Genomic DNA, 25,917 nt, shown 5'->3' with positions numbered 1-25,917 from the left:
ATCTCCTGCACCTGGGCTGTGCTGGAAACCTCCCAGCTACAAGGGACATGTGCATAGCACAACAGAGCACTGTGGTGGCAGACCAACCCTGAACAAGCTCATCAGACACAAGCCATGAGACAGCACCGGCTGAAACACTAAGGATGTCTCAGGTAGCTCTGTAGTGCCCTGCAACCCATAGACCTGGATCCATCTCTTTGCCAAAATGTGTCAGAAGGGCTCCGGGACAGGACTATTGCAAGGCACTGCTGCATTTCCCCACCACCACAGACCACCTGCATGTCAGTACTGAATCCTTCTGCCCACACGCACAAGTACACAAGACACTGGCAGCCCACTACTTACAAGGACCAGTTGACCAGGTTTCCAACGATGAGCAGCACCATCCTGTCCTGAAGAGAAGACATCAGTGTTTGTATGAAAGCAGAAGGAAACAAGAAGAGGCCTTTGCCTCAGAAACTCAGGATAGCATTATCTGAGGATTTGGAGTCTGGTTCCTGTAAATGTGTATGCACCCGGCTCTCACGTTTGCTCCACAGTAGCGCGTGTCAGATGAACACTGCTCTGGCCCTCACAGATTTGAGGAGAGCATTGCAAACTAGAGACTAAACATCTACACAGAAGGACCAGCCCATCACTTAAGAATCAGTCTCGGGAGGTTCATTTGTCTGTAAATCCTTCGACTAAGTTTCCACTGTTTTCCTCGTTAGATTCCTCTCCCCGCACCAATTTACATGAAGTTTATTGCACAGAAAAAGGACGTTTGAAAGAGGAAGCTGGAAAAAAATTTGATAGCTTCCCACACATATTCACAGAGCCCTTTTTCACCAGTCTCACCATTAGCAAGGGAAGAACTTTAACTGTGGCAGAAGGGTTACATCTGTGGGGCATGTGCATTTATGCTTACACAGCTGCTTTTATGACTTAGCTATTTCAGGCCAGCCAGGCTTATTTTATACTTGAGTGCACCAAGTTTGCTTGCAAAATTCAGTCTGAGGCTTATTGTGAAACTGGGGAATTAAAAAAAAAAATGTAGCCCATAAATAAAAAACTTCATTTGGCTTCAAACACTAATTAATGCTCTCTGCCCAGGGGAAAGCAATCAGTGGGATACGAGGTAACAGCTACTGGTTTTGTTGTTGTTGGGTTTTGTTTGTTTGTTTGTTTTGTTTTGTTATTTTATTTTTTTTAAAACACTGCCAGCCCCGAGGCGCTGTAGTAGCAATAGCCATTGCATAAGCCACACAGCCATGGTAGTCACTGTATTCCCTGGAGAGGCTGTGCTGCACAGAGCCTTAAACCAATTCCTTTGAAATGATGTCTCCAGAGAGAGAGAGAGCAAAGACAAATACTATCATGTTTGTATCACCTTTGCTTTGATGTTTTATTCACCAAGCCTTAGATCTGAGAAGTTCTGGTGGGGTTAAACAGCTCCAGCAGAGATCTATAATTACTTATACATTGGTGGGGCTAGGGGGAGAGAAGGGAAGCAGGCAGCATCACTTTTGCAGATAGTCACAACCCTTTCTTCTGTACACTGGAAAGTGACCAAATGCTGAGGGAGGTGCTGCGATGTGAGAAATCACCTACCATGTACATCGGCCGACTGCACTGCTGGATACAGTCTGTGTACAGCACCATCGCTGCCCGACGAAATATCCCCAAGTCTGCCAAAGAAGAGGACAGAGAAGTCAGTGTAGCCAGCAGAGCGAGCTCCAAAGTGCCCACAGGAGAAAGATGCAGGCACCCACTGGCTAACAGAGGATCCAGAGTGTGGAGGTCAGGGTGTCCACAGATTAATTTCTTGCCCTTTGGGAGCAGCCCATGCTGAGCAGAAGGGCAGCCACCAGGGGATGTGGACAGTGTTTGGCGAAAACAACAGGCTAAAAACCAAACAGCCCCTTGACACTGGCACTGCCCAGAAATCAGATAGGCCCTGCCTGTCCACTTACACAGGTTGGCTTTGCAGCCATTTCTCTTTAGGGCAGATGCGTATGTAGGAAGGGGAAAAATGCTTTCCATGGAACAAGCTGGCAGAGCAGGAAAATGCAGCAGACACTCATCTGTTGTACGAGGGGCCTAGAGAGGCAGGGTGTACTCAAGCCATTTCTGCTCCCAAAAGCATTGTGAAAACTTCACTGGAGAGCCATCAGGGGCAGTGGGGATGGACAGACACGCACGCACACAAACACCCCTCTTAAGTCACAAACGTGGAGCTCAAGAAGGCTCCCGAGCCAAGATCAGAGCTCTCCTGTGCTACACCGTCCCCTTCCTGCCAAGGAGCAAGCAGCACAGCTGCTGGCAAACTGACTTCACTTCTCCAGGTGGCACACAAGCCTGCCCACCCCTCACATCCATGCATCCCCAGCCGCTAAGCTGCTGTTCAGTCTGTTCAGAGAAGAATGGGAGCTGCTCCCAGTTACCTGAATCAGGGCCATCTGAGGCAGACAGGAGCAGAAGAGGAAGGAGAAACATGTTTGTAAGCAGAGCACAAGAACCAGGATCCCCACCAAACCTCCTCCCCCTCTCCCCACGAGGGGGGGTTTATCTGGCTCACCCCTCTGAGTACGGCACAAGGGAGAGCTGCAGCTGTATGGCAGACTCCCTGGGAGCCCAGCTCCTTTAGCACCACAGGGCAGACAGGGTCTGCTGATTCCCATGGTCTGGGAAGCAGCAACATGAGGACTTGAGAGGCCAGGAAGAGCAACAGATGAGGGAGAGGACAGGATAGCCCAGAACACAAGAGCACACTGCAAGGCTGGCCTCACAGCTGCACCAAATGCCACTGAGGTGGCTCACATGGCTTTGAGCAGGAGGCACCTGCACGCCCCAGGGGAAGAGGGCTCAGCCACAGCACTCACCAATCTTGAAGCGGCCCATGTAGTAGATCTGGGTACTGAGAGCCAGTGAGGCCAGCACATGGATCATCGAGAAAATGACCCAAAACCACATACCATTTTTCCCAAACACCTGAAAGCAAAGACATATTAAAAGCAAACTGAGCCCTGTTACCAGCAGGATGATCCTTTTCTCTCCTGTATCACCACGGTGCATTAGACAGCCCCACTGAGCATGTAAGAGAAACCCCCAAATCCTCCAAGCCAAAACAGATCTATAAATCCAAACATAGTTCAGGAAAGCAAGAGGAGCTCAGCACTTCTGGAGGATGGACTGTTCTTCCCAAATGTCCCTTCAGACAAGGGTGACAGCTCAGAAGGACTGCAGCTGGCTCAGGGAGCAGAGAAACAGGGACTCCCAAATCAGGCAAGCTCTCTGGTCAGCAGCTGGATTTTACAAAGGCAGTCAGAGAACCAACCATTACTTTACCAAGTATACTACTGCAATCCCAAAAGGATAAAGCTGTTCTGCGGGTAATTGTAGGCTTTTGGTTTATTTAAAGACTGGAAGTGACCTATTAAAACATTAATATTTCAGTTATACATTGAAGAGTCCAGAAACTCCAGTCTGCTGACAGGCTGTGACCACACATTCCCCTCCCCTGTGGCCACAGCACATGCCTGAACTTTTCCTTTTGCATTGAGAAAAAAAGCAAGCTGAAAGCCTCTGAATGAATGGAGCAAGAGAGACATGCAGCTTATAAGCTCCACCCTACAACTTCAAAATATCTCACAAAAAATCATACAGCATCCCATAATAAAAGTGCAGTGTTTTGAACCTGTTTTGAACAGTGTTTGTGCAAATCTAGCACAGCTATCAAGAGATTCTTGGAAGTTCTCGAGTTCACCAGCTATTCCTTCTTGCCTTATCCCACAGACAGCCTCTTACCTTCATAGAATCAATTGGCATTCTGCGTTATGTGGGGTAGAGTTTGGCTAACAGTCCAGCTGGGACCAGCCAGTAGTTCAAAGCAAGAATTCAATGGATTTTGCTTGGTTACTGCTGAATGAAACAGTCCTACAGTCCTCCAAATGCAGAGAACCAGAGACCTCCAAGGTAAAGAAAGCACAGGCCAGGGATTCAGGCAAACCCAGCTCAGCACTCACAATGCTATATGAGCAAAGAGGCAAAGCTTTGTACCAGCCTGACCCACCAGCGTCCGCTGGTGTCAAAGGGTGACCCTCTTGTGACTCCTTCTGCTCCAGTGCCCTTCTGTAGGCAAATATTCCAGAAACTTGCCTGGGACCCTACCAGCCATTATTCTCACTGTGTATTTCTCCAAAAATAGCAAGGCCAATGGCAAGAGATGTGGCCAGCGCTGCAGATTTTTCCAGACGGGAGAAAGAGGCACAAGCAACCAGGTCAGGACACTTGTCTGGGAAGCTCAGCCAGCCTCACCTTCCTCTTCCAAAGTGGGTCACCCTACTGGGGGCCAGCCATGTGCCTGTACACAGACACCTTGGTGCACGAAGGAGGGAAGGAGGGCATGTGGTAGGCAAGGCCTGAAAAGGAGCCCACCTGCGGAAACTCTGCCCTTCCCATCCCTGTGAGATCAGGGAAAGGAAGGAAGAAAAAACCAAAAGCACCAGAAATTCAAGTTCTAGCAGCTGCTTAACACGCTTTTATCCAGCTCTGCTGTTCTCCCCTGTCCTTTGCCCACTTAAGCCATATTTCCAGCCACACCGCCTGCTTCCCAGAGAATGTAGGTAAGAGAGAGCCATACCACTCCAAGGACAGCCAGACAGATGACCACAGCAAACGAGGCATAGGCAGAGTAGGCGCTGGCATTGATGTCTGGGTGGCGAGTCTGGTAGAGCTTAAGCATGCACAGTCCTGCGATCATGTACATGAAGGAGGTATCTATGGAGGGAACACAATAAAAAGTAAAAGCAGGTACTGCCAGCAGGCTGAGAAAGCTGCTCAAAGTATGTACAGAGAAATGGGGCAGCAGGGTCTAACTCAAGGCCAGCTGGCACAAATCCCTGATGCTGTACTGCATCGTTCAGCAGCTTGTCCTTTGCTATCTTGCAGCACACCTACCACGCGCCGGGGCAACAAAAAAGAGGCTCAGAAGAAAAGTGCCCAAAACAGGACAGCACAGAAATAGGCAAGGAAATGCAGAATGGTTGAGGTTAAATGGGACCTCTGGAGGTCATCTGATTCCACTCCCTTGCTTAAGCAGGATCAGCTGTAACAGGGTTGTTCAGGACCATGTCAGGCTTTGAATACATCTCCACAGGAGATTCCACAAACTCTGAGCAATCCATTCCAGTCTTTGACGACCCTCCCAATTACAAAAAAAAGCATTTTCTTGTGTTTGAATGGAGTTTCCTGTCCTCATCCTGTCACTGCGCACCTCTGAGAACAGCGTGGTTGTATTGTCTTCATTCCCTCTCATCTGAAATTTATGCATGCAGGCAAGTTTCCCCCCTCTCCCCGACCTCCTCTTCTCTCTAGGAAGGTGAAGCGGCTCCACAGTGGAAAGTTTCCACTGCAACGGCAGACAGAGGCTTCCTGGGCTTGAGCACTTGGCCACTCAGGCTGTACACTTGCCATCTTCAAACTCTGAGCGGCAAAGGCAAAGGGAGTTCATGCCAACAGCACACTACCAGAGTTTCAAAGTCTGGAGAGGAGGCCAAAGTGCATCAGTCCCCATCATCCAAAGCCTCTCTACCTCCTGACTGAGCCCTGGAACAGGCAAGCTCCAGGGAGCCTAGCAAGGGTAGAGGGGTGAGAAACACCGGCAGTTCAGCAGGAGTCAGAGCATGGCCTAGCCTACTTCCAGCACAAGAAGAAAAAGGCAACTCAGCTTACCAAACTGGAAATTAGAGTAGTTAGGGCAGACATGGTAACAGGCACTGAGCACGCCTTCCATCATCAGAGCGATGCCCATAGCATAAAAAAGACCAAAATGCTTTGGGATCCCATAGTCCTGGAAGAGAACAGAGCTGTACAGAAAGTGCCCTCACGGTCCTGATTACAAGCAAACTTTCATTCTCCATCAATTCACCCCTCCTAACCCCCACACATGTCCTCCAGCGTGTGTGCAATTGTAGCCATACTGCATGGCTGGTAGAATCCACAGGCAGCGAATCCAAGTTAACTACACAAGCCTCTGGTCTAAAGACCTCAGATGACCTTGTTACTGACATCTGGAGACCAAAATGTCACTGCCCTGTAGCTGTGCTACATCCTGCACAAAACAGAGAGAACAACGGGGACCCAGAAGAGCAGCCTTGCTCTTGTGGTCACTGAGGGGTTAAAGGCACCTGAGTAGCAGAGTCCATCAACACAGCTAAGAAAGCGTCTCCATCAGGATCTGGCTGGGATCTCATCTGAAAGCCCATAAGCACCAGAACCCTAAATCTGCTAAGGCCTTTACTTGCTACCAAGCCGGTGAAAGAGCTGCCTTTCTCCAGAAATCACCAGCACGACTGCCCACAGGGCTGCAGATTTCCTCCATCATCTCCCGGGAGATACTGAAGAGACCGTAAAGGTTCTGACTACAACGAGCTCTGCTTCAGAGCTCAAAGAGCCAAATTCCTCTGGATTATCATACAATGCTTTGTGCCTTCTTGCTAACAAGAGTAACAAGAAGAAACTCTTGGCTGTGTTGTACAAATCAAACCTCACTACTAACAAAAGCACTCTCCAGAGGAAGAAAAAAAATTAATATTTCAGCAACACCACATTTAGCAGGATGTTAGTTAAGGCTGCACTTTTCACAAACCCCATTACAAACCTATGTCTAGCTTTTTGTTCACAGGAACATACTGCTTTCTAGAAGACAGATGCTTCTCCCCACTGCCACGTCATGGGACAAAACAGGGATCCAGATGTGCTCCCAGACATCTGTCCCTGTTCTTCCACAGTGAACACCAGAGGAAGAGACAGAGCCACAGGAGTTGTTCCTCTACTCATCTCCCTGTCCTTGCAAGTCCAGGCTGGGTAACCAGAGCAACACAGACACACTGCAAGCAGCAAAGTGGTGGGGTGTGCAGGAACATGTCTCACCTCCACCCTTTTTCAGTGAAGGAAAAAGAGGAGAATTCAATCCTCCAGCAAGGAAGGCAAATTGAAAACCACTGTGCATTGCTCTGGTTGTCAAATTCACCCTGCCTTTCCTCCCTCTACTTGGTCCCATGCAACCATGTTCCCTACCAGGGTATAGACATCTTTCATCTCCATGGCCCGACGGTGGAGGATGTCTCTGCGCAACACAATGAGGAGGAAGAGAAAACCCAGCAGCGTGTGGCCCACATTGCTGAGGATGTTGTTGAAGGCACTGCAGGAAAGAAGGAAGTTTACGACAAGGGCAGCATAGCAGCAGGAGGCTGAACTCCAGGCCACAATAAACTGAATCCATTTTGTCCCCCCTTACCTCCACCATCCTCCACCTCAACAGCTGCAAAACACCTGCCGTTTTTACACACTGGACTACAATTTTAGGTTGAGTAGTTCATCTGCCTTGGTAAATTTAACACTTTTTTGTGAGATTCCCAACTCTGGGTTCTTTTTGCAGTCCAATATTAGGTCAGAGAAGTGCTGCACTGAAAGGACTGATCTGAACTGCTCTTCAGAGCTGCTTCTCCTTGGATACATGTGAAAGTGTCCAAACGAGCACGAGCCCTTCATTGCTGCCAAGCAGCTTTGCTGGGGCAACCTAAGTACCACATATTCCTGGGTGCATATCTGACTGCAACAGAAAGCCACTGCTGAGCTCAACAGAAACCCCAGGAAGACTCTGCTCAGAGCCCTAAACTATCAGCAGGTCTTAGCATGGTTGCTGTGAACCCTGTAAGGATAAACCCCCAACCTGGACACAGCATGAGCACCCTGGATGCATAAGGCAGTAATGCAGTGACCACAGGGCTCACTCACCTCAGCACCCCGAGGGGATGAGCACACAGAAAGTTGTAGTAGCAGATGTCCTGGTTGCCTGTCACATTCACTACCTGGACAGAAAGGAGGTGGGAGACCTGATGTTAGCAAATCCTCCCTGTTTGGAGGCATTTGTGTTGTGCAAACACAGCGCATTTACAAGGTGTAAGTGACAAACTGCATGTACAGCACTTGAGGGGTGCAGCTCTGCAGCCACTACACTCTGCAGCTTTTCATGAGCCACTGTAGCTCAGGATCCACAAGGTCTTGAAAAGCAGCAAAGCTTGTGGCAGCCCCTCAGAGTCCTTCAGACAGGATTAGGGTGAGCTGCTGTTGGCTGAGCCCTTGACTGGCTTGAAACCCATCTGGTCTTTTTTGTTCTCTTTGCCTAGCTTCAGTACTTGGGGCAGAGCAGGGACCAGGTGCTAGTGTTTCAGAAGAAAGTCACTGTGTAGTCAGATGCAAAGAGGCATGTAGGGACCAGGAGGCAGCCTAGCAGTAGCACTGGCATGGGGAGTACCAACATCTGCAAGTAAAGCTTTTATGGGGGGCAAATATTGCTACAGGCCACAGACCTGACAACGTTTTTAGGAGAAAACAGTGTGTGTGCTCTCACCCAACAGCACTAACAGAACTAGGATGAGAAACAGATCTGCTTGCAAATCTTGGAATAACAACAGGATATCAAGGACTGGAAGAAATCACTCATATCATAGCAAACCGTACTTGCTTTTGGTTGTTTTTCAAAGATAACAGCAGGTTCCTCCTGCCTCTAAAATGAAATAAGCCCTAAATGAGGCATTGGAGGATAAGGAAAACAGAGGTGTAGGGAGCTGCAATCCCTGCTTACCATGCAGAAATAGCAGAATAACTGCAGCAGAATAACAAGCTAGCAACAGTGATCAAAACCTGATACAGAGAGCAGCTAAAGTAAACTGCTCCTCAAAGACAGAGCAGGATTCCTCGGGGACCCCAATTTCACTGCAACTGTCACCCTTGCACTGTGCAGCCACAGATCACGTTTAAAGACAAGATGACCCCAAGACCTGGAGACAGCCCACAAAGGCCAACGCACCGTCTGGTAGGTGATGACAAGCTGGATGACGGGCAGGGCATAAAACACTGCGATGGTGATGATGTTCCTGCAGAGAGGAGGCAGAAGCAGCAGTTACACACACCAACACAATCTCTGCACCTCCAGCACAGAGCCTCACAGGGCTGGTGGAGGAGCAGGAACACCCCAGTGCCTAAGGGCACAGGCCCTTCTCTCCCTGCCACTGCTTTATACCAGCTCTGGTTGTGATCCCCATGAAGCAGAAGAACAAATGAACTAATCCAAACAGGAGGCAAACGCCACGGGCACAAGAAAAGCCAGGATGTGCACCACAAGCTTGTGTGTTTGGGTTCCAAATCATTGAATGATTTGGGTTGGAAGGGACCTTAAAGATCTAGTTCCAAGCCCCCTGCCATGGGCAGGGACACCTTCTGCTAGACCAGGTTGCCCAAAGCCTCATCCAACCTGGCCTTAAAAGCTATTACCCCTTGTTTTATTACTACATTTCCTAATAAAGAGTCTCTCCCCATCTTTCCTATAGACCCCCTTTCAGTATTGGAAGGCCACTGTAAGGTCTCCCTGGAGCCTTCTCTTCCCCAGCCTGAACAACCCCGACTCCCTCAGTATTTCTTCATCGGAGAGGTGCTCCAGCCCTCTGATCATTTTTCTGGCCCTCCTCTGGACCCACTCAAACAGGTCGATGTCTCTCTTGTGCTGGGGACCCCTTCCTGTAGTACTCCAGGTGGGGTACCAAGTGAGCAGAGCAGAGGGGGAGAATCACCTTCCTCATCCCGCTGGCCATACCTCAGTTCCCCCTTCCCCATTATGTTCTAGCACATTGCTTGTTACCACACTTTAAAGAAGTTAATGCAAACCAGTGACCATTGCCAGGATCATGTGTGCACTGGTCCACAGACATCCTCATTTGAGGTACGTGGGATCTGCAGTTGCTGGTTAGAAAAGGGTGTAATAGGACAGCTCAAAGAATATCCCCAGGCCTAAACTGTGGTTCTAAAGACAAGCATGTGGACACAGATGGAGAGTCCACAACCAGAGACTGGGTCCCAAGCTTGGACCTTGCCAGTTTGTCTTCTCCTTACCAAAAATAAATTTTGTATTTTTTGCTGACAATCCTTCGGTCCTTCCTGGACAAGTCTGAGAGATAGAGGAATACCTAAAACATTAATGAGAGAAGAAAGAGGGAAGAAAAAAAAAACAGAAAAGAACTGATGAAAAAGGCAGTAGAAAATCTTGATGCACTTAGAAAACATGCAGCTTGGTGCAATTTACACCATCTTTACATAGCAATGGAAGAGCTCATTTGCTCGTGAAGAATCCCTTGATTCTGTGTTGAACAAGTTCTACAAAACCCTCAGACCTCCAGGAATGGCTCTCAGTTGTCGTCCCACACAGAGCAGTGCAGGGCAACAAAAGAAGGCAATTTCTGAGAGCTGATAGCTTAAATCACAAAACATGTCAGTCGCTCTATGCATCTACTGGAATCACTACTCCTACCAGACATCGTTGCATGTTATTTTCTCTCTCTGCTTCCTTGGACTTTCTGGGACACTCTGGGATTCCTTCATCTTTCTCAATAGTTCCCAACACATTCTGATTTTCCACTTTAAGTCACTCATTTCAGCAGTGCGCTTAGCACGTCAAGAAAACATCCTAGACTCTGAAAGAACACTAAGAAGCATGTTCATCCATATTAGATGAAAACCACCCAAGAGGGAAGTGGAAACTTAAAATTTCTGGAGAGTGACTAGTGTTGGTCCTAGCCCAGCTGTGTCCACGGCCCCAGCAGCAGCCATACCTTAGTGCGGATGACATTCTTGTCGCTTTCAATTTCTGGCATGGTGTCAAAGTCGCTCTCCTCCTCCACAGAACTGTCTGTGTCAGAACCAGCTGGTGGCCCACGCTCAGGGGAAGACAACTGCCGTCCACCACTGGAGCTAGACTCATCTGGAGCACAGCAGGAAGAAGGAAACACGCAGGGTAAATGCTAAATCCCTCTATGCACAACAGCAAGGAGGATGCCCAGATATCTGCAGCAATACACTGGGAAGAGCCAATGTGATTATTCAGGGAACACACTTTTCCATGATCACAAAGCTTCCTAAAAGTCTCAGATATCAGCTAAGAGCACTTTCAAGGACTATCTCTATTCTTCCTGTTCCTTGTCCCTCCCACCTCCTTCCCTCAGTATTTTTCTTTTTTTTTCCCCTGCTTTTACCCTACTGCTTTTCATCTCTAACATTATCTACTCTTTAGTAGCCTGGGCTCTGAAAACTGGAAGTCTGAGACCAACCAGAAAGCTCTAAAAATACAGGCAGGATGTTCAGAGGCCAGAAACCAGGTGACATAGTTAAACTCTTTGAGGCTTGAACATTTCCAGTGCCTGAGACTCTCTGGGCACCTCTTCTAGAGATTTGGCACTTTTTTGGTGGACCCCTCCTTATCCCCCTTCCTCCTTCCATCTGAAGTGTAACCTCGCTCTCCCAAGCTGCAATTTCATTTGAAGTAGTTGCATGCAGCTACTAAAGCAGCTCGTGGCTTTATTCCCTTCTGGCCCTAAAGCACCAAATCTGTGCCTTCCCCTGCACCAGGAAGGGCACTCCCTGTCCCCTCAGTTCTGGAAGACACGGTACCAATAGCACCATAGCTGCTTCCCTCAGGGGTGCTGGATGTGATGGGGTGCGAAGACGTCATAATCCCAGATCCTGCAACAAGAACAGACCCAAAAGAGCCAGTTAGTTCCACATCAGAGCTTCGAAGCATCTCTCTGAGGAGAATGCAAACAGCTTGAAGAGTTGGAGGGGCTTGGGAAAAGCGGCATTTCTCTTAACAGATGGCACCCTGTCTCCATCTAGAGCATACTGTGCAAAGGGGAAACTCCAGCTTTGCAGTATGAAACAAACCCCTTCCCTTCAGCCTCCCCACAGAGGCAGCCAGTCTGACTCACAAAAGCATAAGCCTCTGTCCAGCATCCCGTAGAGATCACATCACTGCAAAACTTGGCAAATACTATAGCAAGTCTCATAATATTCAGAGCACCCTTATGAATTTTCTATTTTTCTCCTTCCCTTCCCCATGTATTGATCTATTCAAATATCACCATCTCCATTTATCCCCGGAAAAGTCAGACAGCCTTTGGCAAGACAGCTACTCCACAGTTTTAACCAAGCAAAAATGTTGCATGAAGAAAAAAAAAAAAAACACAAAACAATCTTGTGTTGATGACAAGAGGGACAAGTCTTTGAGGACTGAGAAGTCCTTGCCTCCCACACACACACCTGAAGCACAGAGGGCTGCACCTCCCAGTCAGGTTGCACTGGGACTTTCCTCCCCCGGCTCCACATTCCTTCTTTTTGCCTGGTATCTGTTTGATCCCTGTGGCATGGCTTCAGCGGCTGAACTGGCTGCAGACAAACACGGCAGTAAACCCAGCATGCTGAGCCCCTCACAGAGGGGTCAAACGCCCCTATCGCAGAAGGGAGGAAGTGAGAGCAGTGGGAATAGGACCGCACCTTCCAGTGGTGCCAGACAGCAAGACTGGCCCAGCTGCCCCTAAAGCTTCGCCCTCACAACGTTGTGCAGCCAGTCAGCAGCAAAGGGATACAGGACATGGGACAGCATGTAAAGCCTGGCAGCCTTACTGCAGCCTGGCAATGACCCCTGTCTTCCCAAGCTGTGCCTCCAGCTTCCTAGTACCGTGTGAGTCTTCCAGACTCACAGGAATAGGCAGACTCCTCTCTCCAGATGGCGGTTCCAGGCACCTCTAGCACCTTACGCAGCTTTTCATACCATTTTGATTAGTCACATATGTAAAAAGCCCCAGAACAACGCCTGAGCCTTATTCCCAAGCAAGTGAGCACCCACACAACAATGACATTTGATCTTTCAAGCCCAAATCACTGTTTTCCTTCAGCATGTTCACAGTGCTCGTTGCACTATAGGCCAGCAGTTGGTCTCCATTTCATCTTCTTTACCCTCCTGCCCCATCCTTCTGACAATGCAATGAACAGCTCAGAGGGGCTCTAAAGTGGACAATGTAGTGTGAACTGATCACCCAAGGAAAGGTTACGACATATTGCAGCCCCCCACCCCAAGATATCCATTCTGCTCTGAGCAGGAATTGCCAGGACATCCTCATAGGTTGCTGCAGGAGCAAGCAAGGTCTGCCTTCTGCTCCTCATCTGCTGTGCAACACTCCCTCTCTCGCAGCACAGCTCTTCCTGTTGCTGTAAAGTAACTTGGAAATCCAGATCACTTGGAAGAGTGCAAGAAAGGCATTTCTCCATGTTCACAGCACTGAGACACGCAGACATCCTACTCCCATCAGTCCTGTCCCATAGGGATGCTCCCCTTCTTATATAAGGGCAGGCTGTATGTTCTCAAATGACACGTCAGCCTTCTCTCCCAAGTAACCAAGCTTTAAATCTGGACAAAGCAGGCATGCCAGGGAGAAGAGGCACCCTGCACTGTCTCTAGCAGTCACTTTGGACCCAGCTCACCCACTAATTTCAGTCCCATTTCCCAGTGTGTGAGTGAGTCAGCAAAGTAAATGCAGTGTCCTAGGTGTGGTTCCTTCAGCTATTGTCTCCTCCAGGCAGCAGTGGTGTGGGATGGGAGGTGTCCCAGGGGATTAAAAAAAAGAAAAAAAAAAGTTAGCCACAGAAACTAGGTATTGGCTGAGTGACCAAAGGGGCATATGGAGTCAGGGGATATTCAAAGACAGTGGACACAGACAGGTTGTTCAGCACCTCTATCCACACTTTCTTCATTGGGAAGGGAGTGATGGGGAAGACAAGAGCCAGGGCCACCACAGTAGAAAAGAAATTCCAGAGGGTGGGAAGAGGAGAAAAAAATAACAGAAAGCCAGCATGTCCTGGGTGATCTAGAGGACAGGGAAGACGCAAGTTATCAGTTTATAGGCATCAGTCAGACACACACCCTGAAGAGACAACAGAGAAAGAAATAGCATGTAGGCAGGATGTCGTTCTGTAGAGAAAAGGATGTGGCTGTGACATGCAGTACCAGGCACGTGAAGGTGACATGGAGTACAAGAAAGAGGACAAGTCACAGAAGGAGCAGGTGCTCTGGGGAGGAAACCCAGAAATGGTGAAGGAATTGCACTCCTTTGTCCTTTCAGCAGTCCTCCCCCTCTGTGAGCCCAGCCTCCCACCCTCTGGGTCTGTGCTAGGCACAGTATGCACACCCTGCAGCTCCTCTGGGAACTTCCCAAACACCAGAACTTAATTTCCACCTCTGGCCAGGGCAGCTTGGAAAGCAGCTTCTCAGCTGCCTTCAGCACCTATACTCACAGCTGCAGCACCAGCAGTGCTCCCCGGGGCTTCTGCACTCACCCTGCTTAGACTGTGCCTCATGGGCTTAGACATTCTTCCCTTGCAGCCAGCCTGGAAACCTTCCAGTGCCTTGGCCAGGTCCCTTGAAATTCCCCAAACTCCTCAGCACACATGCGTTTCTCACTGCTCCAAGACCTGCTGTTGTCTGACAGCAGGATCCATCCCCAGTCACTCAACATTAGAATATTTTTAAATCACATTTTTACACTCCCCTGCTCACGTGGTTGTGAAGACCACCTTTCACACACACCTTGTGTCATATAGCAATGCATATGTGGATCTCAGTGGCTGAAGAAGCCACTCTTGAGAAGCCAAACGTCCTCAATTGCTTGACAAAATATTAACTCAAATAATGCCAGGTCAGAGTGAAGTTCCATAGCTGATCCTTTAAGCACAGCTCAGTTATGCTCATGGTAAGTAGTAAATCTAGGAGACTGAAGGAGCTAGGGAATTAAAAAAAAAAAAAAAAAGAGAGAAAAAAGAGAGAGAACACACCAAGAACCTTCCAAGTTCTTGCTGCTAAAATGTAAAGTCCTCTCATTCCCCAGGAGAGAGGTGCAAGTGATGTTTCTTTACCCTCAGACCAATGCTTTGAACTATTTTTAAGGCACTAAATATTTAAACAAAACAAAACAGCTGACCTCCCACACCTCACCAGGAGGCCCAGTGCCCCCCTATCCTCATGACAAAAATGTTCATCTTTCACCAGTAGCTTCTCTGATACAGCTATGTTTTTATAACACAGAAATCTGCAGTATGTAGAAATGTGGGTGCAGCATAAAGTAAACAGAATCCAATACCAAAGTAAATAACACAAACAACACTACCTAACTGTATTAGTCATTCATTTACTTGGTTCTCTGCAACTTCCAGTTAAAAACAAATTAAAATTTAATTTGAGAGAGAGAGAGACTCCATTCTTAAACCAGGCAGAGGAAATTTTAAAGCATAAGAGCTGAAAAAAGTAAACCAAAAATCAAACTGCTTTATTTAGAAATGAACAGACGTGGCACTGGGAACATTAGCCTGTAACTAGTTCTAGCTAAGGCTTGTCCTTCCTCCACCCCTCCAAAAGCCAGCTCCTCAGAGCAAGGGTCCAGACCAGGGTTTGGTGGACCCTGCTTCAAATGCCTTTTCTTGTAAGGGCAGAGAGGAAGCTCTAATATCTTTCATTATTACCAGAGACTGTGTGGAACATGTACATGGAAGGAAGAAGGGTTGAAAAGAGAGAAGGTACTTGACAGACAGCCTGTCTCCTGCCTTGCCTAGGACTTGTCTTGTTCACTTAAAGCTGTCACACAACAGAAAAGAGAGCTTACCATCCTCAGGACTCAATCTTCCAGATGAAGCCTTCCTCCGAACCCTGAAAAGCAGTAGACGGCACTCATGAAACAGCCAACAAACCCCATTGTCTGCTAGCCATGGCAAAATTATCTAGACTGCTAATAGGCCAAAATGCTGCAAGCTTTAAAACCAAGAGAGAGCAACAAAAACCCACAAAAGAAAAATTAAAAAAAAAAAGAGTACTGTTTTTACTAGAAATGGCTCTGCCATGACTGCTTGCTGGCTACCTCTCCCATTTTCAAAGCAGCAGAGTTTTTTCCCCTTACACATGCACCAGGGTCAGGACAACCAGTTACGTTATTATCCTATCCTACACTGCTCAGTGTATTGGGAACAGACTCTTGAGTAACCTTCTGATACCCAGGTGCCCCACTCAGGGGACTGGGCACATGAGAATCCACTGTAGCAGGAGCTACACACACTTAAGTAACTTCATTGAACTGTTCCAGTGAGATGTTCATTGAAACGTCATTGAAGTTAGGCCAAACCCCCCATCTTGAAATTGTTTTGTTTCAAAGCACCATACTTTTAAGATTGTTTCTTCTGAATCAGTGGAAAAGTTTGCCACCTTTAGTCTGAAAAGCTCCATGATAATCATTGTTCATGTAAAACCAGACTGCTATTTGCCAAAGGCTCTCCTTGGCTCTTCTCATGCCAACCTTTGCCCAGTAGGCCAGGGAGGAATGCAGAAGAAACCTTCTTCCACACTTTGGACAAAGGATTTGCTTAATCATTGTCACTGACGACACAGGCAGCAGTGACTGATCCCAACAAACTCCACCATCCCCATTACCTTAAGAGCACCTTCCTGCTGCCCCACCAAGGCTCATCATGTGCTAGTGGTTACCTGCCCTACAAGGGCAAATCTTACCTCTCCTTTGGGCTGCTGTCCCCTTCCTGCCCCTTTTCACCCGAAATGCCATGCAGGATGAGGCACTTCTAAGAATAAAGAGAAACAAGAAGACTGTTCTTGTAAAACCCCTTGACTCACCTGATATAGTGCACAAAAGCAACAACCACTGAGCCCAGGTAAAAGGAGAGGAAGCTCAGGAAGCTGAAGAACATGGCCTGGATGTAAACAGACCCTGGAGAAAGAGAAAGCAGCAGTCAGCCCACAGAGCAGGGAGAGTCTGCCCTGCTCTTCCCAGCACCGCCTGCTGGTAACACCCAGCCTCAAACAGCTCTCTGGACCCATGTGCTTTCTTCAAGAGGAGATGACAAGAACCTTCTGCGAGGTCTCTCCCCACTTTCTTTGTCCCCAGTGCTAACCAGTCCCATGACACCATCCCATGACAGGGCTGCCAGACCAGCCATACCCTCCTCCACAGAAGCACCAAGTTCCCCCACCGTAAAGCTGCACTGCTCTGCACAGAGACACTGACTTTTAATAGAGGGCACGATCGTCACTTGAAGGTTCTTTGTCCGCTGTAGGTTCCAGGTACGGTTGACATTTCCTGTGAGATGCAAAGTGTACAGCAAATGTAAAGATGGTCAAACATTAATGGCCCCTGGCCCTGATCTCAGTTCTCTGCATTTGCAAAAACAGGGTCTGGCTTTTCACTATAATTTTTGCATGGCTTTGCAGAAACCTTTCCCAGACTTGCCTACATAGAGTTTTGTTTTGTTTTCCTTTTTTCCCCATCCAGCCACAACTTATTTTTCAGACTAAAAAAAAAAAACTATGGTTGAGCCTTCCATAAGTTGGTCGACTCTGCTGACAGCTTTAGGATAAGACACCCAAAATGTGACTTTTTTTTTTTTTGAGGGTCAGCGAGAGGGGAGGCAGGGGACAGGTAGTGTGGCGGTGGTGGAACTACAGAAGTCAAGTATATCTGCTGATTGAAATCTTACTTTTCCTACAGAGAGAAAGCCACCCAACTTTGAAGACAGGAGTGTACCTGACCTGAAATAAACTCCACTTTTTATGAGGACAGCTGCACCCTCGTTCCAGTTTCAGACATCACAGGAGTGGTGATGACCACTGCCCAGGAAGTGGATATATTTGTTTTCTGACTTGGGAAAGCATTGGAATCAGTCTCATAAATTATTTCTAAAAAATTATTACTGTTTCCTGCTCCCCCAAGTCATAGATCCCAAGATAGCAATGGGAGAAAATGCCTTCTGCAGGAACTGCTGTGGGCCTCCATGCAGGCAGGAGAATAACAGCGAAACGGGAGTGGGGGAAAAGAAGGAAAAGAACAAGAAAAAAGCTGCATCCAGTAGCGCCTAGATGTCTCCATTATCTCCCAAGACACCAGTCACTCCTCACAAGAGCATATAACCCCAATAAGCCAGGTGCTGTTCTCTACAGACATTTCCTGGATTGATAAGAACTTGTTAGCCTCCCTGACACATTTTTGCTTCAACCTTCCTCACAGTTACCTGGATAAGATACAGCTATATATTGCCATCCCACAGGCAGGACCCAAAGGATTTCTGCTGTTCCATCACCCAGATCGAACAACAAAATCCAACCCCCAGCACAACTCACCGTGCATGGAAGAAGGCACAGAACCCCCACAGGCATAATCCTCTGGCTTGATGACAAACACAACGAAGAACTGCTCACCTGGGAAGTCCTTTCTCTGCACAGAGAAGACAAATCCATGCGAAGTGAAGGAGCCTCTCCCTCCATACAAGGCCGAGGAGATGCTCCAAAAGGCTAGATATAGGTTTTAATTGCTACACAGACAGCAGCCCCACAGAGACCTGCCTGGTCTGGACAGAGCCTGGCTTCTGCCTCCCCTCATTCTTGCTGACAATAAGAAGAGTTCACCAGTATTCATTACATTATGTCCCGGTACAAGCAAACCAATGTTGAAGCATTTATTTTAATTAATATAAACCATCTATTGAAGCTTTGTTTATTAAAAGGCCCTATCATAATCGCTCACTGTAGAAAAGCCAAGGTTCAAACAGAAGACACCTGCTCACAGAAGCTGCAGCCATGCTGACCTACGGTGCCAGCACCCAAGGCATAACACATCTACCTAAACAAACACAAGCAAGGCTTTGTAGTCAAGGTAAAATCCCTCCTTTCCATTGTAACAGATGATCTAACGAAAGCAGACACCCTTCCTGGAATCAACAGAAGAGAACTAGGGATACAGAGGACAAGCCACTGAAAAACATCACTTGGACAAAAGTCAGTCTCACCTGCACCGTGATGGCTGCCTGCTTTGTCATGGACTGGTAAACACCGTTGAACTCCACGTTATGGTCCAGGTCATACACTGGGCACTAAAACAGACAAGAGTCAAGCCAGACACACAAGTAGATGTAGGGTGACAAAGGGAACAAGACAACAAGGACCCATTCAGAAGTTAGAAAAGCTGCTCTGAAGATGCAGTTTGCCTGAACTCACTACTCTCTTCATCCTCTCAAGAGGGCTATGATTAAATTCCAGATGAGGATTCAGTCAGATCAATCTCTCTGACATTCCCAAAGGGCAGCACATACACTCAGCTGTACACTTAGCATGTTGCATGCTTTGTGGTCTGTACCATACGCCAAGTGCTTGGACTCATTTTACTCTTTGCCACTACAGTTCTTAGTTCTTTACCTGCTAGGCTGAACAAACACCTGTCACTCTCTTGTCTCCTTCTTGCCCTTCTGCCACTCAAACACGGGGATGCAAGCAGAAGTTGATGTTACCCATTTCTCTCCCCACCCCAGGTATTAAAGGCAAATGCTGGGACTTCAGAGCCGGTAGCCAAGGCATCTTGCACCTCTCACTGCCTTGTTGCTCCCACACTGCTGGTCCCTGCACCATCCAGGGAGGTGGGAAGTGAGGAGAAATGGGGGGCTATTTCCCAGCTGCAAGTTACAGCCAACCTCCCTTGGCAGGGAGCAGCTGTTCTCCTCTTTCAAGGAAAGGGAATGAATAATTGCAAGAGGGAAGAGAGAAGATTGAAATGGAAAGGAGGAGAGACCTCATGGCTGGAAATTAGAAGTTCCCCATGCTGCCTTGAGCCAGGGAGAGTCAAGGAAACAGCACTATCCTCCTACTCAGCTGCCAGCATCCCAGCCAACACCACCCCACAGAGAGACAGACCTGTGCCACAAGGTAGTAAAGAGTTAAACCTCATGAGGAGAGCATGATAACAAATGCCCTCTGGACAGACTGTAGAGGAACAACTTGCTCGCTATTTTGCCAATAAATAAAATTCTCAATAAGTAAGTATCAATAACTAAAAATCTCTGGATAAGCTGCTTGAACTCAGCATTTGTCTTTGCCTCCTTCCCACAGAACTTTCATTCCTCTTTCAGGTATTCCCTTCACCACCATTATGATAGGGTGAAGCCCTCCTTAGAGTCATGCTCTCTGTTGGGGCACATAGGTTTTCACAGACGGACAGCAGACAGCTCCTCATCCTCCTCCCCTCAGACTTACCACAATATCCTGGACGGAGACAACTGAACATGGGTAGACTGCATCAGACACCACCTTAATGATAACTGAATCAACATCTTGAGGAAACTTGTATAAAAAGTACTGAGGAGAAAGCAGAGTACTGAGAGTTACAGTCCAGAAATCACCTCTGCCAAAATAGTTTCACAGCTTCCCTAAGGCACCTGTACAGCCCAGTTTGGGCTTTGGGTTGGATGTAGTGGGCTTACACAAAAATTCAGATTTCAAATATTATGACCTTACAGTAGAGAAGACCAGATTAAACAGGTACAGATCACTTTTACCTCCCTGCACAGCGCACCACTAGACAGCCATTTTCAACATGCAAGATGCAGCATAGCTTTTGTTCCCCTTAAGCATTTTTCCACCTGGTCAAGCTAAAGCAACTTCATTTTTATAGTCTGCTCCATTTTATACTGCAAAGAGCAATTTCCAGATGTTTCTGTACTACTGTTGGGACATTACATATGGAGCATGTCATGGAGTTTTATCTCAGGTGGGTTGGCTCAGAGAGTGACAATGAAAAGTATTAGGTCAAATGGCTGAACTCAATCAAGAGTTTCATAAATGAATGCTTGACACTGGACTGTAGGATATGGATTTTTTGTTTGTTTTCAAGGACAGTTGGGGAGGCAATGGAGGCGTTGTCTTCTCACTTCAGCTTGGAAAATAATTCAGCTATAGCTCTGGAAACACTGGGAGAAAACAACACCTGCTGATATTCTTACTTTCCCTTCTGGAGAGAGGGACATGTTTTGAGCAAGTCCACAGGACAGTCTGCGGTGTCAGGAGATGCACTCCCCTGTCCCTGCAGAGGCCTTTTCAGATTTGGGCAAAAGATGTCCCAGGGAATGTGATTGTATATTTATCCAGTAAGAGTTTGATGTACTACCATTGCTAGCTGCTGGGTGAGGGTTTCTGTGCTCCTGCCTGTGGACAGGCTTGCTGCAGAGGCTCCCACCACCCTGCTTGGAGCCCAGACCTTAAGAGTTCAGGCTCACCGACACGGCTACCACAAGGGGCCCGATGGGCACCTCACCCCATCCTGGAGGGGATGCAAAGCAGAGGACTCCCACCAGCCACTTCCCACCCTTCCTTATGGTCACCTTCAGGAGCTGCTGCTGCTGCCCCAGGGCAGGCAGAGCCCATGGGGAGGGGAGCTACCCCAGGCAGGCAGCTCCTGCAGCTCTCTAAGAGACACTCTCACCTAGAAAGGTCCCTTTATGTCACATAAAACTCAATAACGAGCTGGATTTCCCTGCCCTCTTCCCAGGAAGTAGGACCCCAAACTGGAAGGACAGGGATAAGTCAGAAATGACCCAGGCTTTTCCCAAGTTTGTCCATTTCTACTAAAGCAGGGTCCCTCCACTCCTAAGGGAGCACTGGCTCTGAGGCCACAAGTCCTCTCAAACTGAAAACTCACCAAGCCGGTTTCTTTAGCAGACAACATTTTATCTCAGCCAAGCAATGACTCCGACAGTCTGAGCTCCCTGATGACCCAGGTGCACTACCCTTGGAGAGCTTCAGATACTTGAGGAAATCACGCATGAGAACCCCTCTCTTTGTCTTCTAAAATCATGCTTATACCAGAGTGCAGAGTTACCGTAAGGGGCACCAAGACTGACGGTACTCTCCTGCACAGACAGCGAGTGTATAAACGCATCCTGACAACGCTCCTGACCTTTACAAGTGTATCTAATTTCTTCTTCCACCATCAGGCATGAGCTGGGTTCTGGGTGACAACTCAGCAATTGTTATGCCTGTCTTTTTCCAGTCTTTATGCTATTACAACACTTGTCTAGATTTTTCTTTTCTTTTTTTTTTTTTTTTTTGGCAGATGATTTAATACTTTGATTTACAAAAAAATAACAGCATTATATCAACTAAGAAACACTCATCTTGCACTCTCTGCATCTGGCCTATAATTAAAGTCACCAATCTCATATTATTCATCATGACAAATAACAGACTGAAGTCACAATGTTAATTCCCAGTTTAGATCCTAAACACTCTGCATTCAAGTTACAATCCTAATTAGTGAGGTTTTACAAAAGAACCGTCACCTCATGTGCTTCTGTAGTGCAAAACATTGTATTCATCTGCAAAACAGCATAAGACACTTGAGACCAGATTAACTGGTTTGCCTGATTATAGGAAACCTAAAACTAGGTGATGTTACTAACAGTGATTGCAACAGCAAAAATGGAGTACCAGGCAGCCTGGGTAAATTACATACTTTCTCAGCTCCACAACCTGCTGTATTACTATAGCTATTACTATATTATTGTATATGAAAATGCCAACAGCATTTTTATTCAAGGGAGGACTTGTAGTTTCTGCAGGGCTCTAAACAAGGCTGCTCAGCAAGATGTGCAGCTCTCTCTACCAAACTAATAACCAGATTTATCAGGCATTTCATTTATCACCTCACACCTTGACTTGCTTCCCTGAATAAGGAATAGGGCTTTGAGCTCTGCTGTACCTTTACAGCTCATTTATTGATTTGGATCTCTCTGATGAAGAACTGCATCTTAGCAAGTCTTTCCAGGGCAACTGAACCAGTGCTGGCTAGAACAAAACATTGGTGCACACCATCTTACTTCCAAAAAAGTGCAATAGTCCAATGGTCTTTGGACTTCTCTACACATTTCTGGAATTTCCTGAACTGTATGATACCATTCATTTGTTCTAGTCATACTTTTTGGTGCACTCAGTTGCTTTGCAAGAGGATCCAAACATGTCAGTCAGTGTATCTGAGGCACTGCTACCTCTTCACTATATCTACATAAAAAAGACCAACAGGAAGGAAACTTCCTCGCATCCTAAGTAGGAAACAACGCAGCCACATAAGGCTTTTGCCATTTCTAACAAAGGATCATGTGAGCCATTTAGATATGAGAAGACATACAAGCAACACCATGCAGGACTCCTCCTTACCTGGGGTTGGGAAGGGCTGGCAGTGAAGTTAAAGGGCTTGTTGGTCCTACAAAAGAAATGCCAGCATGTTGAAGTCTAAAGCTTTCAGAGTTGGAATATACACAGAGCACTTTCAGATTAAGCAAAAAACAAACAAACAAACAAACAAACTCATTATTTTCTGGGAAGGAAAGGGAAGGTAAAAGTATGGACCAAATCCCTGTATAACAGATGGATGAAGCAATTGCATTTGCATTCACTCATTCCAGCTTACTCAAGTTGGAAGCTCTCAAGCCTGGTCACTAGCAGCTCATACGCAATATTAAATGGTGCCATGGAAGCAACGTCCACAAATATAATCTGTTCAGATGGTCCTGTCTCAGGTGCTGGCTCCGAGGGACAGAGGGTCCGACTCACTTCTTGGTAATTGTAGGTCCTCTGGTAGCTGTAACAGCCAGTGGAAAGACAGAAGGGAAAGTTAGGTGGAAAGACAGTAGTTAAGACATTGTTCTGCAGTTTAACAAATTATGTGATTTTTCCCTGCCTGCATAAATGAAATATTGGTCTTGGCCTTTCAGATTGTTCTGCCTTTTATTCAGAGCTCAAACTCCATCTCTGTTGTTGTTTTTATGGTATGCACGTGGTTATGCTGGCCATCCTCAGCATTTCACTTCCCTCCAGGCTGCCCGTGCCAACCGCTGATCTAGCACATCTGCCATTTGACAGCTTCAGAGAGAGGAACAGCTCAGAACAGGTGTTGTTGTTACCACCTCCTGCATCAGACAAGACACTGCGGGCTTCCTGCTGCCAAGATTTCAGCTACATGATGAAGCTTCACATCTCAGATGGTCTAAGGTGCCTTCCAAGTCTCAATACTTGCAGTGCCACTAGCTCTGGGGTTGCTGAAGCTACACAACAGGATCATGTTCACAAAAACAAAGAAAATACTCCAAAACCAACCTCAGACTCAACTGTATCTGGCATGAGAAATAGAATCTTATCCCCAAAATACACTGTAACCCTGCAGTTAGGGGGCTCTTTCAAGAGCTTTTTCAAACCCTGGTCCAAACTAGAGGCCTAGAAAAACTTGCATACAACATAAGCAGCTGTGGAAATAACAACACCATTTGGCAGACTCTGCTGACTGGTGACACAGGCAGGTCCAAAGCAGACATGTCCCCTGGTATTGTGTGTACATAGCTGAGAAACCAAGCAGGCTGCCAAATATGAGGTTACCTCCCAGATCACAGTCATCCTATGTTCAGCTGAGAGTGACCAAGTATGCTTTGTAACCAAGCTGTCCACACTAGTGGACAGAGCTAGCACCAGAGGAAGGCTGTTGCTGGATATAACTGGTAGACCAACGTGTTACAAAAAAGAGACTTCAGTACTTACAGGCCTCGAAAAATTAGTGGGACCTGCCATGACAATACTCCCTTCTGCTGGCGAACTACAAACAGGACAGGATATTGGAGGTTCTCGGAGCTGCTGTTCACATAAACGCGCACTGCATCTACCTGTGTAAAGAGAAAGGAGAGAACAGGTAGGTGTTAGCAGAATGCAACAAACAAGACAACTCCAAACCCAGGTGAGAGGAACACATCCCTGTCCTTAGACTGACATAGATGTTGGCAATATCCACAGATGAATCAGTTTGTCACTGAACCAGTTGCTCAGATCCAGAGGTCATTTAAGAAGCACCTCATTCCTGCTGCTCTGATCCAGAATCACAGCCCTGTTTCCAACCCAGAGTTGACTGTTAGACAAGACACAGTGAACAAATGCAGTAGATAAGAGGAAGAAAGTTTAGTAGTTTCTGCTTACCCAACTAGGAGCAACCTGAGTAACTCCCCCTTAATTTTATAACAAAAAAATCACCCAAGGGTACAAACTAGGATTTCTTTGCCTGAACTCTTATGTCCCCAACTCATTCAACTCTGCTGGGGAAGTCACAAAAATTACTGAAGAAGGCATTAAAAGTCAGGGATGAAAAAGCAGGTTAGCAGTCAGCATCTATCTCTTTTGTTACAGACACTCAGATGACCATAACCCATATTTACACCAGCTAATAAAACAGAAATACACTTCTGACTGCCCTCAACGGGACAAGGAAGGATGCTTTGATTTATGAGCAAGGCTCCCAGCATAGCCCACTGTACCAGCACCTGAAGTCTTGCCTTATATTGTCTAGCCACCACACAGTGGCAGAGGTAGGACAGCTGTGAAGAAGGCAGCCCTCACTTTTCTATTTGCTTTGAAAAGCAGGCAAGCAGTTGGTGTGGCCATGGCCCCATTTCCATTTCAAAGCAACACCTTGTTCACCTCCCTCTCCAGTGCTGCATGAATTGCTCACGAGTTGTGCAAGCTCATGCCTTGTTTTAGTCAGAAGACAGAGTACATCTTGATTGGAGGCCTTTAAATCAATGAAAACATACCAGGTAGATAAGAAATAAAGCCACCACATCTTGCCTAGAGAGAATCCTTTTGAACTTTTCAAGTGGAAGTCTCAACATACCTATCTCAACTTTCTATCCTCCATGCATAGAGAAGGTAAAAGGGGGTGACACCTTCTGAGAAAACATACAGAGCTGGCCAGACACCAGCAAGGCAGCTATGCTTACACTGAGGATACCAGAAATAAGGTTTAGCAGAAGGGTTTTGCAAATGCGATCACAAGTCTAAAAGAATAAAATTTCACGTTTATTCTTGTTTAGTCATTCTAGGATCACATGGGAGTTTTATTTACTGTAGCAAAACACTTCCCTCTTGAAAGCCATAATCATTATCAATTTTCCTGCCATCATCACAGTAATGCAGCACTGACAACTACCAATTCCTAAAAAATAAAGTCTTCAACAACAACAACAATCACAAATCATTTCATTAAAAATCCCTTGAGACTGAAGTACAAACCAGGAACTCTTTCCATCGCCTTCTGGTTTCTAAATCTTTGCAATACTCTTTTGGCATGCCTTCCAGCTTTTTCTTCTGACCAGGAGAACTGCATACGCAATTTCATTTCCAAGTAGAGAGAATTTCACACA

At 46.9% G+C, this 25,917-nt stretch overlaps 1 protein-coding gene across 2 annotated transcripts in view; it reads right to left on the bottom strand.

Moving 5' to 3' along the window:
• The window catches only part of SIDT1 (SID1 transmembrane family member 1), a 44,537-nt gene that overhangs the window by 3,421 nt on the left and 15,199 nt on the right, over positions 1 to 25,917 (bottom strand). For both annotated transcript variants that reach the window (XM_083819960.1, XM_083819961.1), the window contains 20 exons: positions 24,269 to 24,390; positions 23,148 to 23,318; positions 22,895 to 22,940; positions 19,940 to 20,041; positions 18,703 to 18,786; positions 18,038 to 18,131; positions 16,929 to 17,000; positions 16,538 to 16,631; positions 15,522 to 15,565; positions 11,485 to 11,556; positions 10,650 to 10,798; positions 9,934 to 10,007; positions 8,855 to 8,921; positions 7,780 to 7,853; positions 7,060 to 7,183; positions 5,713 to 5,830; positions 4,622 to 4,758; positions 2,862 to 2,970; positions 1,591 to 1,667; positions 346 to 392 (listed from right to left, as the gene is read on the bottom strand). In XM_083819960.1, the coding sequence (XP_083676086.1) occupies positions 346 to 392; positions 1,591 to 1,667; positions 2,862 to 2,970; positions 4,622 to 4,758; positions 5,713 to 5,830; positions 7,060 to 7,183; positions 7,780 to 7,853; positions 8,855 to 8,921; positions 9,934 to 10,007; positions 10,650 to 10,798; positions 11,485 to 11,556; positions 15,522 to 15,565; positions 16,538 to 16,631; positions 16,929 to 17,000; positions 18,038 to 18,131; positions 18,703 to 18,786; positions 19,940 to 20,041; positions 22,895 to 22,940; positions 23,148 to 23,318; positions 24,269 to 24,390 (1,877 nt within the window). The remainder of the gene's footprint in view (positions 1 to 345; positions 393 to 1,590; positions 1,668 to 2,861; positions 2,971 to 4,621; positions 4,759 to 5,712; positions 5,831 to 7,059; positions 7,184 to 7,779; positions 7,854 to 8,854; positions 8,922 to 9,933; positions 10,008 to 10,649; positions 10,799 to 11,484; positions 11,557 to 15,521; positions 15,566 to 16,537; positions 16,632 to 16,928; positions 17,001 to 18,037; positions 18,132 to 18,702; positions 18,787 to 19,939; positions 20,042 to 22,894; positions 22,941 to 23,147; positions 23,319 to 24,268; positions 24,391 to 25,917) is intronic.

The sequence above is a fragment of the Anser anser genome, assembly GCF_964211835.1.
Source record: "Anser anser genome assembly, chromosome: 1".
In the NCBI taxonomy this organism is placed as follows: Eukaryota; Metazoa; Chordata; class Aves; order Anseriformes; family Anatidae; genus Anser; species Anser anser.
The sequence above is the reverse complement of the archived record's forward strand: the minus strand, read 5'-3'. Positions and strand labels throughout refer to the sequence as shown.